Source organism: Paramormyrops kingsleyae, chromosome 7 (assembly GCF_048594095.1).
Source record: "Paramormyrops kingsleyae isolate MSU_618 chromosome 7, PKINGS_0.4, whole genome shotgun sequence".
Classification (NCBI taxonomy): Eukaryota; Metazoa; Chordata; class Actinopteri; order Osteoglossiformes; family Mormyridae; genus Paramormyrops; species Paramormyrops kingsleyae.
This window is the reverse complement of record NC_132803.1, coordinates 26,291,334-26,303,888: the sequence shown is the minus strand read 5'-3', so window position 1 is coordinate 26,303,888 and position 12,555 is coordinate 26,291,334. Positions and strand designations below refer to the sequence as shown.

General features: G+C 42.5%; 1 protein-coding gene across 1 annotated transcript; it reads right to left on the bottom strand.

Moving 5' to 3' along the window:
* Window positions 1–1,132: 1,132 nt before the first annotated feature.
* On the bottom strand, window positions 1,133–12,131 carry klhl8 (kelch-like family member 8). Its single transcript, XM_023828744.2, has 10 exons — window positions 12,068–12,131; window positions 10,825–11,041; window positions 9,825–10,373; window positions 9,122–9,308; window positions 7,577–7,720; window positions 7,049–7,160; window positions 6,536–6,704; window positions 4,272–4,431; window positions 3,384–3,585; window positions 1,133–3,055 (listed from the first exon to the last, which is right to left on the bottom strand). Exons 2-10 carry the CDS (start codon window positions 11,017–11,019, stop codon window positions 2,932–2,934), a joined length of 1,842 nt encoding a protein of 613 aa, XP_023684512.1. The 5' UTR covers window positions 11,020–11,041; window positions 12,068–12,131; the 3' UTR covers window positions 1,133–2,931.
* Between the last annotated feature and the right edge of the window lie 424 nt (window positions 12,132–12,555).

Here is a 12,555-nt window from a genome sequence, read left to right as displayed (position 1 = left end):
AGGGGGAAATACTAGCTATTAGGGCATAGGGTTACTAACACAGGTTACTTTTTCCTCAGTAGGGATCAGCATTTTAGTTAATTTCCTTTGCTAAATAAGTCAATTTGTTTCTTGCTTTTGCATAGGTGATGCAATTACATCAGCTTTGTCTATATATAATTTGAAAGAAGAATTAATATTGATATTTTGATATTTCTTAATAAAGAATTAAATATTTCACACGACTAACTACAAACCTGAAATAATGTCCAATTAATATTAGAAGGCAATGCTGTAATAGTATTTTCACCTCAGACAAAATAGAGACCAAACTTTCCAGAACAACTTCTAGTTTTAAAATAGAAAATTCTATTTTTAAAAGTTGTATTGCAAAAATAAAATATTAGAAATCTATTCATTTCACATCCATCCATCTTCTGTGCCCACTTGTCCTATGCAGTGTTGTGGGGGTCCGGACACTATCCTGGAAGCTATGGGTGCAAGGTAGGGAATAACCCAGGCTGGTGCTCCAACCACGGCATGGTGGTGCAGTGGTTAGCACTGTTGCCTCACAGCTCTCTGCCTGGATTACATGTGTGTGGAGTTTGCATGTTCTCCCCATGTCATCGTGGGGTTTTCTCTGGTTTCCCCCCACGGTCCAAAAACACAGAACCCAGAAGGGAAAGTGAATGGATGGGACACCAACCAATCACAGGCAATTTGGTAACACCAGTTTACCTTAGCATGTTTTTGGACTGATGGGAAAAACCAGAAATCCCACGACAACACAAGACAGGACAGAGACTCAAACCCCAATCTCAGGAGTGTGAGGCAAGTGTTAACCTTCGCACCACCTCAAATGTTTCTCTTCAAAATAAAACCTAAATGGAGCCAAAGTTCAAAAACTGCTACTTTATTCATTTTACAGTTCTGCATATTTAGAGATTGTAAACTTATACAACAAATACCCTACTATGGTGTTACTTTTTAACCTGGTTCAGGCTAACTTTTACCTGTGTTAGCTACATATTTGATACAACAATAAAAGTAAATACTGTAATAAGCTGAAATCAGCTGTACTTACATATATATGCACAGTTGGCTGACCTCAAAGATAAAATAGCTGTAATGTCAATAACATCAAAGAGCCCAATTGCTCAGCACAGAAGTTTATTTTTAATACAACTGCTGGTAATAAATACAACAGAACCAAAAATAAAAGGAAAATATAAACCCTGATCTTGAGTTCTGAATATGATTTTCAATCACTCTTGCATCTCATGTTGCTTAAAGTCCCTTACACAGGCACAAAATACAAATGATATTCAAACTATGATATTCTAAGGGGAACTGAAGTCTTACATGGGAGGTAAATTCACCGATTGTGTCGACAGCTAGAGTCACTGTACAATATAGCAACAGAGAATGCGTTTAGTCACATAAAAGTTTCACAGCTGCAGGAACTGCAAAACTACAGCAGTGAGAAAAATGTTCTTAAATCTAGTGTATGTCCTTATTAATGCTGTTATTACCATTGATCAGTAGGTGAAGCCACATAACATGAACTGTGTCAAGTCTGACAGGACCTGTATTAGTATGCATGTCCTATTACACACTTATTAGTACATAAAATATTCAGTCAAATTCTAACATGTACAACAAAATGTTCAGGCTACACAGGTACACAAAACTGAAATTAACCACACAGCACAGCATACAATGAAGCCAGGACTTATTCCTTAAGCAGCAAATACAAAAATACATTTCAGTTACACAAATATAAATGCCGTAATGTCTTTAGTCAAGTAATTTGTTTAGTTTATTTTTAGTGTATACTGCCAGGGATAATAAAATATTGAATTTCTATAGAAAGACCTAACAACCTGCCTATTTCACAAGCAAATGGTGAGAAATACTAAGTAACTGCACATCAATACGAAAACCATAAGATTCCAAAAAGCAAGTTAGACCTCAAGTTTCAACATAGCAATAACAAACTATTCTGCAAACAAAAATATTCTCCAATTCTAATTAGGCAGACAGCATGACAAATTCCAGTAACGAGAACAACACTTCAAAGATAGATAAAGATTAAACAAAACACATATTAAAATACATCTAAAACATTTCTTTAAGTCATTGGGGGGGGGGGGGGGCTCAGCACAGAACTTTGTATTAACCCAACAGGCAAGGATAGTGGTGTCATCGCAAATATAAAACTCCATTCACTAAAACAGTAAAGAAATCTCTAGTGCAAGATCATTCTATGATGGAATATCTTATACGCATCTTGTGTACAGTACATTGAATTTTGCCCGTTTCTAATATCAGACGCAGATTAAGAATGATTGTTCACTCGCAAAGCACATCAAACTCCACTTAATAGTTGTTCAAAGTAAAAATCTGTTACATTTGATAATAGTATAAACACTGACACATTCAAAAAATCGAGAACTTATAATAGACAACTTAATATTATGACACTACTGCATCCATTTCCTACGGTCATTTGTCTCCTAACTAAAGCTGGTAACTAATAATCATATGGATACTGCCACGACAAGCCAACCACGAGGCATCTGAAATGTTGACGTGGCGGTCCGTCTTTATAAGAACCTGCTGTTTCACTATTTTAAATGCCACCATTCACTCAGCTCCAAATGTATTACAGCTCAGACCATTTTGAAGACTGTTTGAGGGCTATTCTGGAGACATGGTAATCTCACATTTGCTTCACCAGGAAACACAGGTTATTAGGATTACTGAAGTTACACTACTACTAAAGATTGTGTGGCACGACCTGAAACCTGAAGCAAACACCGAAAACGGAAAAAAATAAAAAAGTTATATAATAAAAATTCTGTGAAGGGCGTGTCAAGCAGCTGGATGACAGCGCTGTTGCTGCCAGGTCCAGCTGTTACACACAAGCTCCGCCCCTCTCCAAGGAGCAGGTCACATGCAGTCAACCACATTGCTGGAACCCTGGCCGACATCCCGAATCTGGCTGACGTGAGCAGCGCATACGGCTACCCCAGAGCCGGCACGGCAGTGTGACACAGAGCCCACCAGCTCCCACCTGAAGAAAAACAAAACATGATGAAACAATGTTTCTAGTCTGTCTGATTCATGAAGTCCTAATATCACCTGGACAACTTTCCCCAAGAAAAAGTATGTTACATGCAAACATTAATAAATGTTTCAACAAATTCAGAAATATGACTGATTGCATCTACTTCAAGCTGACCTCATAACCTTTACCTTATAGAACCTAATGGAAATTTTTTTTAAAAATCAGTGGCTGTAGAGCACGCAACCCTAAAAACGTAAAGCCTTTATCATCTTAAGTTTAATAGCAAACAATAAAGACATGAAGTAGAGCGACCGAAAGAATTCATCAACCTGACCTGTTCATGCGCGGGTCATAGGCCTCCACTGTGTTGAGGTAAATGTTACCGTTGTGCCCCCCCACTGCAAAGACACGGCCCATGACAGTGGCCACACCAACACCGCCTCGGGGGGTGGTCAACTCAGCCACATAATCCCAGCGATGCACTCGAGGGTCAAAGCGCTCCACAGAACTCAAAGGAGAGTTATCATCGAAACCCCCTAGAGCAAATGAAGGAAGAGCAAGATTGCCACATCATTAAGACACCGGCACTTGCATTAAACAAAAAAAATATATATAATAATAATTAATAAGTCATAGAGCCCAACACACTAATTAATTGCTAACCCCTTGACCCTGGTAATACATGAAAGTTTTAATATCACATTTTACCAAAACTATTCGAGACAAAAAATTTGCTTTGCCAGATTCACTGGAGGGCAATGATGCATGTTTCAGATTTCAGATTATTAATATCTTCAATTGTTTCTAACCTTAATAGCATAACTAAAATGTTCATATGTCACAAATGTTTTCCATTTCATTTAGTTAGCGCGAGAAGCCTAAAAAACACAGCTACTTAACTTTTATCATACCGTGCAAATGAACAGAAACAATTCAACAATATGGTTTAGAGCTGTATAATAAATCTGGTGGATGCAATTAAGAAATGTTGCTTACACTTCATAATTGGTAACTTATTTGCAAGTTTTCCCAGAATGTGTAACTCATATTTTATATGTGCATAGGGATCAACAGTCAGTTTAGACAGCTGGCTGACAGGTAGCTGTATACTTACAGGTAATTATGATCTAAATTATTCCAATCAAACTGATAGCAAGTGACAGCGCTGTCTCAGGCAAACAAGAAGCGGTGCATCGACTTGTTAGGAGCGCAGAAATCTCACCCACGACATAGAGGCATCCGTTGAGCTCGCTGACACCGTTCCCGGCGCGTCTCTGACCCATTTCCTTCACCTCTGTCCACTTGTTCAAATGCGGGTCGAACCTCTCCACACTGGAGAGCGAAGCTACGCCGTCATTGCCCCCCACTGCATACACATGGCTCTGCCGATAATCGATATAAACTCTTAGGGCTTCCAATTCCTGACAAAACATCTGCCTAACCGATGCTACAAATTTTGCATTAATTATTCACTTTAACTGTCAATACCGTCAGCTCTCATTTTATGCGGTTTTGAACTCTCAATCCAAAATGCTTAGAAACATAGCAGTCTTTATATAAAAAACTGTTTTAAGCTTCTTAAACGTTTCCACTAGCCTTGATGTCCTCTCCTGGAGCCGACACCTTATCGTGGTGGAGGGGTTTGCGTGTTCCAATGATCCCAGGAGCTAAGTTGCCCAGGGCTTTATGCCCCTGGTAGGGTCACCCAAGGCAAACAGGTCCTGGGAAAGGAACCATACGAAGTGCGGCTCACAAGACCCTTAATGATGAACAAAATATTGGATCCACGATTTCCCTTGCCCGGACTCGGGTCACCGGGGCCCCCCTCTGGAGCCAGGTCTGGGGGAGGGGCTCGATGGCAAGCGCCTGGCGAGGCCATGGAGAACGACTTCTGGACCGCTTCGAGGAGATTCTGGTCCACCATCCGGCGTCTCAGGGTGGGAAAGTGGTGCAGCATCAACACTGTTTATGGTGGGGATGGTGCGCTGCTGACCTCAGCTCGGGATGTTGTGGGTCGGTGGAAGGAATACTTCGAAGACCTCCTCAATCCCACCCACACGCCTTCCAATGAGGAAGCAGAGTTTGGGGACTTGGGGGTGGACTCGCCTATCTCTGGGGCAGAAGTCGCTGAGGTGGTTAAAAAGCTCCTCGGTAGCTGGGTCCCGGGGGTGGATGAGATCTGCCCGGAGTTCCTCAAGGCTCTGGATGTTGCAGGGCTGTCTTGGTTGACACTCACACCTCGGATTCAGGAGCAGTAGTGTGGTTTTGCCCTGGCCGTGGAACAGTGGACCAGCTCTATACTCTCGGCAGGGTCCTAGAGGGTGCGTGGGAGTTTGCCCAACCAGTCTACATGTGCTTTGTGGACTTGGAGAAAGTATTCGACCGCGTCCTCGGGGAGTCCTGTGGGGAGTGCTCCGGGAGTATGGGGTGCCGGGCTGCCTTATAAGGGCTGTTCGGTCCCTGTACGACCGGTGTCAGAGCTTGGTCCGCATTGCCGGCAGTAAGTCATACTCGTTCCCGGTGAGGGTTGGACTCTGCCAGGGCTGCCCTTTATCACTGATTCTGTTAATAACCTTTATGGACAGAATTTCTAGGCGTAGCCAGGGTGTTGAGGGTGTCCGGTTTGGTGAACTCAGGATTTGGTCTCTGCTTTTTGAAAAAAAAAAAAAGCTAATTCATGTCACTATTTCTGGTCTCCTTCCATTGAATATTTAGGAGCTCCTATGTGTATGCATGAGCCATTCACACCTGGCCATATAGCGCCCCCCCCTCCCCTTTTATGGCGCTGATGGGAATGTTTCACCGCTGCGTTGTTCATCAAATTACCATGCGAATGCGATTTGAATACGCGGTATTTAGAATGTGAATAGCGATCTTCGGGTGACAGCGGTACTACACGCCCCCGATGCAGGTAAAACAAAGTAAGGTGACATTTAACCTAATTTTAAGAACTTTAATACTTCCAACAATGGACGTTTTGAAAAGAAGAGAGATTACGGATTTAGCCAGCGTTTTTTCATGATTCTACATGAAGATTTCAGCGAGATATAAACTAAAATAGACGCGAGAAGTACGCTGCGTCGCTGACGATGCACTCGAACCCAGAGGGTTAAAATAAAACAGGAAAATGTTAAATACACACTTCTAAGAAATACTAAGTAAAAAGTTGAATGTACGCCCTGGTTTTGGATATCGCGGTGGGCTGTGGAACCAATTAAGCACATAAGATCCAGGAGTACTGCATTTCATTCACAAATTTTGTGTGCATCATTGATAACTACATCTCAGAAGTTTACGCAATTTTGGATGGTGGTATGAAAGGAAAAACATTTTAACTGTCACGCAATAGAAACAAAATAATCCTGTTAAAATTAAGTCTAATAGAACAATTTTTCTTACCCAGCAAAAGACAATTCGGAGACATTCTTCAAACGTAGAGATAATAAATAAAAATAAAACTGCCACTGAGTTTGGCAGGGGACATACCCCTAGGGCTACGGAGCCCACCCCTCCACGGGGGGTGTTCATGGGGGCCACTGCACTCCATCGATCCGCATCAACATCATAGCGCTCGACGTCGTTGAAGCACGAATTGTCATCCAGGCCACCAATGGCATAGATGGGACCCCCGAGAGCAGCAAGAGCAATTCCCCTCCTTCATATAAAACAGGGACAAGTTCAAATTACATTAATGAAACATAAGACAATACTAACTCACCAGATACTTCTCAACTGGCATCACTTTACAATAAGACTACCCTTATAAAGGGTTCACAAATAGTTTAAAATCAGGCTAATTAGGCAGTAACATTCTGTAACTCATTAATATACAATTTATAAACAAGTTGTAACAGTTTTCTTTTTATTAGTGAGTTACTATCATTTATAAGTGGCAAAAGAGAGCTTTATTGTAAAGTGGTACTTCTAAATTTAATTCCAATGTCTGAATACCGTAATTCTTCCTGTACTACTGCCCGTCTCAAATGTGCCCTCACTTGCCTTTTTGTGTTCATGGATGCTTTCATCATCCATTTGTTGGTAAGTGGGTCAAACACTTCCATGTTACCCAAGTGCTCATTTCCATCATGACCTCCAACAGCGTAAACCTTTCCTGGGGAAGAAATACATATATCCCCTGATTGCAGAACTTGCAGCGTTAGTTAGTTAAGTGATGGCATACACAGAGATGTACAAATAAGACATCGTAAACAGCAGACCCAACATAAAAAAAAAAAACAAAACTGCGACGTTCTGTAAAATTAGGCTAAATCAAGAAATATGATCATCTATAGCAGCGTTTCCCAATCTGGTCCTTGGGGACCGGCAGACAGACCAGGAAAAACGTGGACTGTCTGGCAGGGAGCTGCGAGGGAGCAAAAACGTGGACCGGCTGTGGGTCCCCGAGGATTGGGTTGGAAACACTGATCCATAGCATAAAACAGTGGAGTACAATCATTACTTAAACCTCTGCAGGTTTACTACTGCCTTTGAGTATCATTTACTCCTTCATCCCTACCCCATGCTCACCTCCTACAGAAATGACACCGACATGGCGACGACGGCTGTTCATCTCCGGCCCAAAGAACCAACAGTTCTTGGTGATGGAGTAACACTCGATGCTACGGAAGGGGTCTCCAGAGCCGCCTCGACCACCCACGCAGAAGAGCACACCTTGGGAATATTCACTCAGCGTTAGAGACCGTCTTTGCTTCCAGTAGGCCATCACTCAACACTCCAGTAGGTCTGGAAGGCATCAAGGTATTACAGTGTACTGCGGTACTTTGAAATTGTCCACTGAGAGTTGCTTTTGAAGATGCTGTCAAAATACCGTATATTGTGCTGTGTCTGGACGGTACAGCCCATGCCTATTCTGCAGCACTAAAAGTGCCTCTGTAGGTACTTAGAGCAGTCATTTTGCAAACAATACAACAACACTTCTAATTACACAATTACAAGGTATTTAAGGAAGACTATGGGTGTGGACCTGGGAGAGTGGGTGGGGCCATTCATTAACCTGAAGCCAATCCCTAATAAAATAAAGCAGTCTTTGTTTCTCACTGCTGACAGCCAAAGCCAGGTAGTACTTCCTTGAAACATGTTTTTTTTTTCCTGTGCTAAAGTCAAAATGGCCATCTTTCCCACATATCGCACTCCCCAAAGCCCAGTCTCTATACCGTCCTCCCTTCACATAGGCCCGTTTACTGCCCTGAGTAAAGCAAATATCACACCATTGAAAGAGTCTGCATGCAGAGTGCAAGACCAAAAATGCCACACCAAAAATGGAGAAATGACATTTCCACTGCAGAAATGTCAGGAAAAGCTAGGTCAGTCCCTCGGAAGTGTGACATCATGGACGCGGCCTATGAGCTGCCACCTAACACAGAACGCCACTAACTTTGACCAGAGTTTACACCTTGCTTTTATTAAATTGGGCTCAATTTCTTTGTATTCTATAATATTTGCATATTGGATTGGGCAGCCAGTTGACCTTGGACCCCCAGAAGTTTTTTCCTCCTTAATTAGGAGTTTTTGGTTCCTCTCCTCTGTTGTCTTCTAGCAGTATTTCTGTCCATCTTCCCCTTTTTTCCTCATTTCAAGCATCATTGTATAAATGATGCAATAATGGATTGCCACACACTCGTGTCAAGTGCTTTGATGCAACTGTGTTACGAAAAGCGCCATATAAAAATGAACTGAATTGAACTGAACAACGTGGCGCTGGCATACAGACTTGTGGAAATAACATTCCGTCTGTGACCCTATATTGCTTAAAGTAGGAGTTATAATCTAATTGACTATCTGTATACAGCCATTCATCTATCCATCTCTTCCACAACCACCTATCCAGTACAGAAAGGTGGAAGCCTCCAGGAAGAACGGGGAACAAAGCAAGGGACACTCAGGGATATAATATTTGCATCCAAGTGTATATTCATAGTTTCAAACAGCAGGAAATCACACACACACACACACACACACTTGACAGTATTAATAAACTAAGAATTATATAATGTGCACGGCAATGTTATTTTTTCAGTCTTACAGCAGAATATTTATGTGGTATCATTTCACCTGCTGTGTGCTTCCTGGACGTAGTGCGGAGTGAATATTCAAAGTCAGGCACGGCCTGGTTGCTCAGATGCAGGTGGTAGTTTCGAGCCTCGTCTAGCAGATCACGGCATTTCAAGTTCGATCTGATCATCTCCTCTTTGGCCACAGTTCCCGTCAGGAAGTCCACAGGCAGCAGTGGAAGACGCACCTGCATTTTACGCAGACATGCCGCTACATGGGTTTTGTTAGAGGAAAAACTGAGGTGACAATTCTCATTTAATGCCCGTCACAAATTTATAATTAAGTTGCACTTTCACCAGTGGTTAGGTACAAGAAACCTACAACCAAAAACTTACTAACTAACACTATACCTTTCATGAGCCATACAATGCGTTATATAAAATTTTTCAATGAACAAGTACAACAACATTGTCACAAATCCTGTGACAATCTCACTCTTGCTGTTATGTTACAATTTATAACCAGTATGAAATATACAGTAAATTTAACCACGGGAACATGAAGAATTTAATTTGTGGTGGAAATACTTCAGCTCAACTGAAAACTAATTAAAAAGTAAAACAGCTACTTGCTGTTGATATTTGAATAGACAGGGGAAAAAATAGGACAAAAACGGAAGAAAAACTGCAATATCAACATTTGATATTAGTCTGAATTCACTTTTACAACGGGATTCATTATCCATGTACTATGAGGAACTCACCTGGGCTAAGATCTGGTCTAGCCAGGTGTCGTGATGCTGCGGGTTGGCTTTCAGCCATTTCACAGCAGCATTATAGACCTGGGTCTCCGACTGGATATTGAGGTCACTGGACGAGAGCAGAGTGCACAGATGCTGCGGCGAGACACAGGGGAAGTCGTCGCACTCTACGACCTCGCAGAAGTGCTCGCACGCGTAACGGTCCGCCATGCCCATCAGGTCCACGCGGTTGTGGCTCTCCGCAAAGGTGCGCACCGCCAGGCAGTTGGAGGGCTGGAAGTGCGCCTTCATGTACTCGCAGCAGGCCCGTGCAACCAGCTCCACCTGCAGGATGCACGCCGCGTACAGCAGCGGCTGCACGTTGTCGACCGTCAATGTCAAACGTGATGAATAGGCGAAGTCCACCAGGTCCTGAATGGCATCCCCATCAAAGTCCCGGATCTCAATAAGCTCCTGCTTGGCCTCGGCCATCTTCGACAAGAACATGGCCCTGAAGTAGGGAATCACGCAAGCCAGCACTAGCTTGTGGCATGGTATTAGTTTGCTGCCCACCTACCAAGAAGGGAACAAAAAAGTAGACAATGGAGGGTGCAACAATTGTGTAAAATAGCTCACTTATATACACTGCCTTGATTCTACAGGAGTTGTTAACCTCTCCTCAACCATTGGTTACTCCAGGCTGCCCAGAGCCATTGCCAGTTCAAAAGATGTAGTCGCAGTAATGTTGCTTCTCACTGTTTTCCAAAGTTTGACAAAACATCACTCAATGTGCATAAACATGCAACTGTGCTGCTGCTGCTAAACACCACGGGAGCATAATTTTACATCGTCAGGGGTTCAGTTTGGGAACAATTTTACATTTGGCTAATGCAAATTTGCAACAGAGTTCATGAAAATAAAACTGCCTACAAGGTGGTTGTAACTGCCTCCGCTGGAAAGGAGACTCGTGCTTGACCTTTGGGAGACCCACAGAAGGAACCAAGCCACGATGCCTGCTGCCTACCTTCAGTGTGACGTCACAGAGCTCTCCCGCTGCGTAAAACTGCCGAAGCGAGTTGTGGAACTCCTTCCAGGCCTCATTGGCTTCGAAGATGAATGATCCGTCGGCCTGGCATTCGCTCTCAGAGCTCCTGGGCTGCCGCTTCTCCCTGGGCTTCTGCTGTTTGCCGTGCTCCGGGACCATGTCCCCTGGTGCCATTCCGGTCCAAAGCACTCAGGACCTGCACGGCAACCAAGCCATCAGACAAAAGAAAAAGCCGGAATGACATTAAGGTCACAAAGGACCAACTTAGAAATAGTGCTCTATATAGTATCAAAATAAACAAACTGGAGAAAATTGCTAAATAAGAATAGAAGCCACTGACCACGACAATGACCACAATTTTATATTAATACTCAAAAGGCTGTCTGTCCTTACAAACTGGTTATCCAGTGGAGGGTCATGGGAAGCTTAGAGCCACTTTACACATACATGTATAAAATAGTAGCTAATATTCATTGGTGTAATTTCTATTACCACGTATTCAGTCGCATTGACCCTGAAGCCAGACCCAAGAAGCAGAAGGTACAAGGCAGGGGACACCTTGGACAGTACGTCACAGGGCTAACACTCAACATACAATCATACAAGATGAGCAATTCAGAGAGATAGACACCTTTCTCTAACCACACATATTTCAGCTGTAAGAGGCAGCCTGACTAAGGGACTGTAACATCATCTGCAGCTAACATAGCTCGTATTTCATGTTTATGCTCGTTAGCTTAAGTAGGCAGCTAAATCCTTTATTTAAAAAATCATCTATATAACTAAAATAGCGAACTACCTAGCTACATATGGTTACGCTTTAATCTATATTGAGCAGATTTTCATGACTACCAAAAATAAATACGACCGATCTAGCTACTTTTTCCTACCAAGTAACCAAACCCCTCTATTGCAAAATATATGGCTCCACGCTCAGCTTGCTCAACTTGTATTAGCTGGCTCAGTAACTAGCTGCATACCAGTAGTATCCAACAGCTAGTCAGCTGTCTGGTTAACCTGCCACATTAATGACAGAGTTTTCATCAAAACTTCCCCGATCAAATGAAAGACCGCTACGTAGCTTTCAGTAGACGACATAAAAACATATTTGACGATTAAAAACCGCACGATCTAAATATGCCAGGAAATGGGAAATATCCTCTGATTCTGAACGAAAACGAAAAGACCATCATTATATGGATTTAAACATGAATTAAATTACCTCATCTTTTTATGGGCTCCAACAACGTCACGCACTTCCACTAGGCTGAACAAAAATAACGAGCGTGCGTCAATTGCGTAAGTACACATAATTACCGGAGAGAGGAACTGTGGGAAATGAAGTCCTAAAGGTAATAATAGAAGGGGGGCCCAGTTCGCGCAAGTTATGAAAAACCACTTTAAAATAACACCTTGAATTACACGAATCGCTCATTTTATTTCTAAATTTCATTTTTAATTTTTTTTTTTTAATACGTGAAATTTTAAATAAGCCCACGTTTCCAAAACTCCACTCAGGCGTGAATTGAGAACCCTCTGTTCCATGCTCAAGTTGACTCTCATGCAGTATTTACCTGCAGTTTTATCTGGCTGGGGTCCTGCAGAGAGTGACAGTGGTGGTAGTGATTAAAACAGTTCAAGAAAGTCCCTCTATCAGGGATTAAGTCAGGTTGATAGGTAACATGGTGTTGAAGCAGAGTATGTGATAGC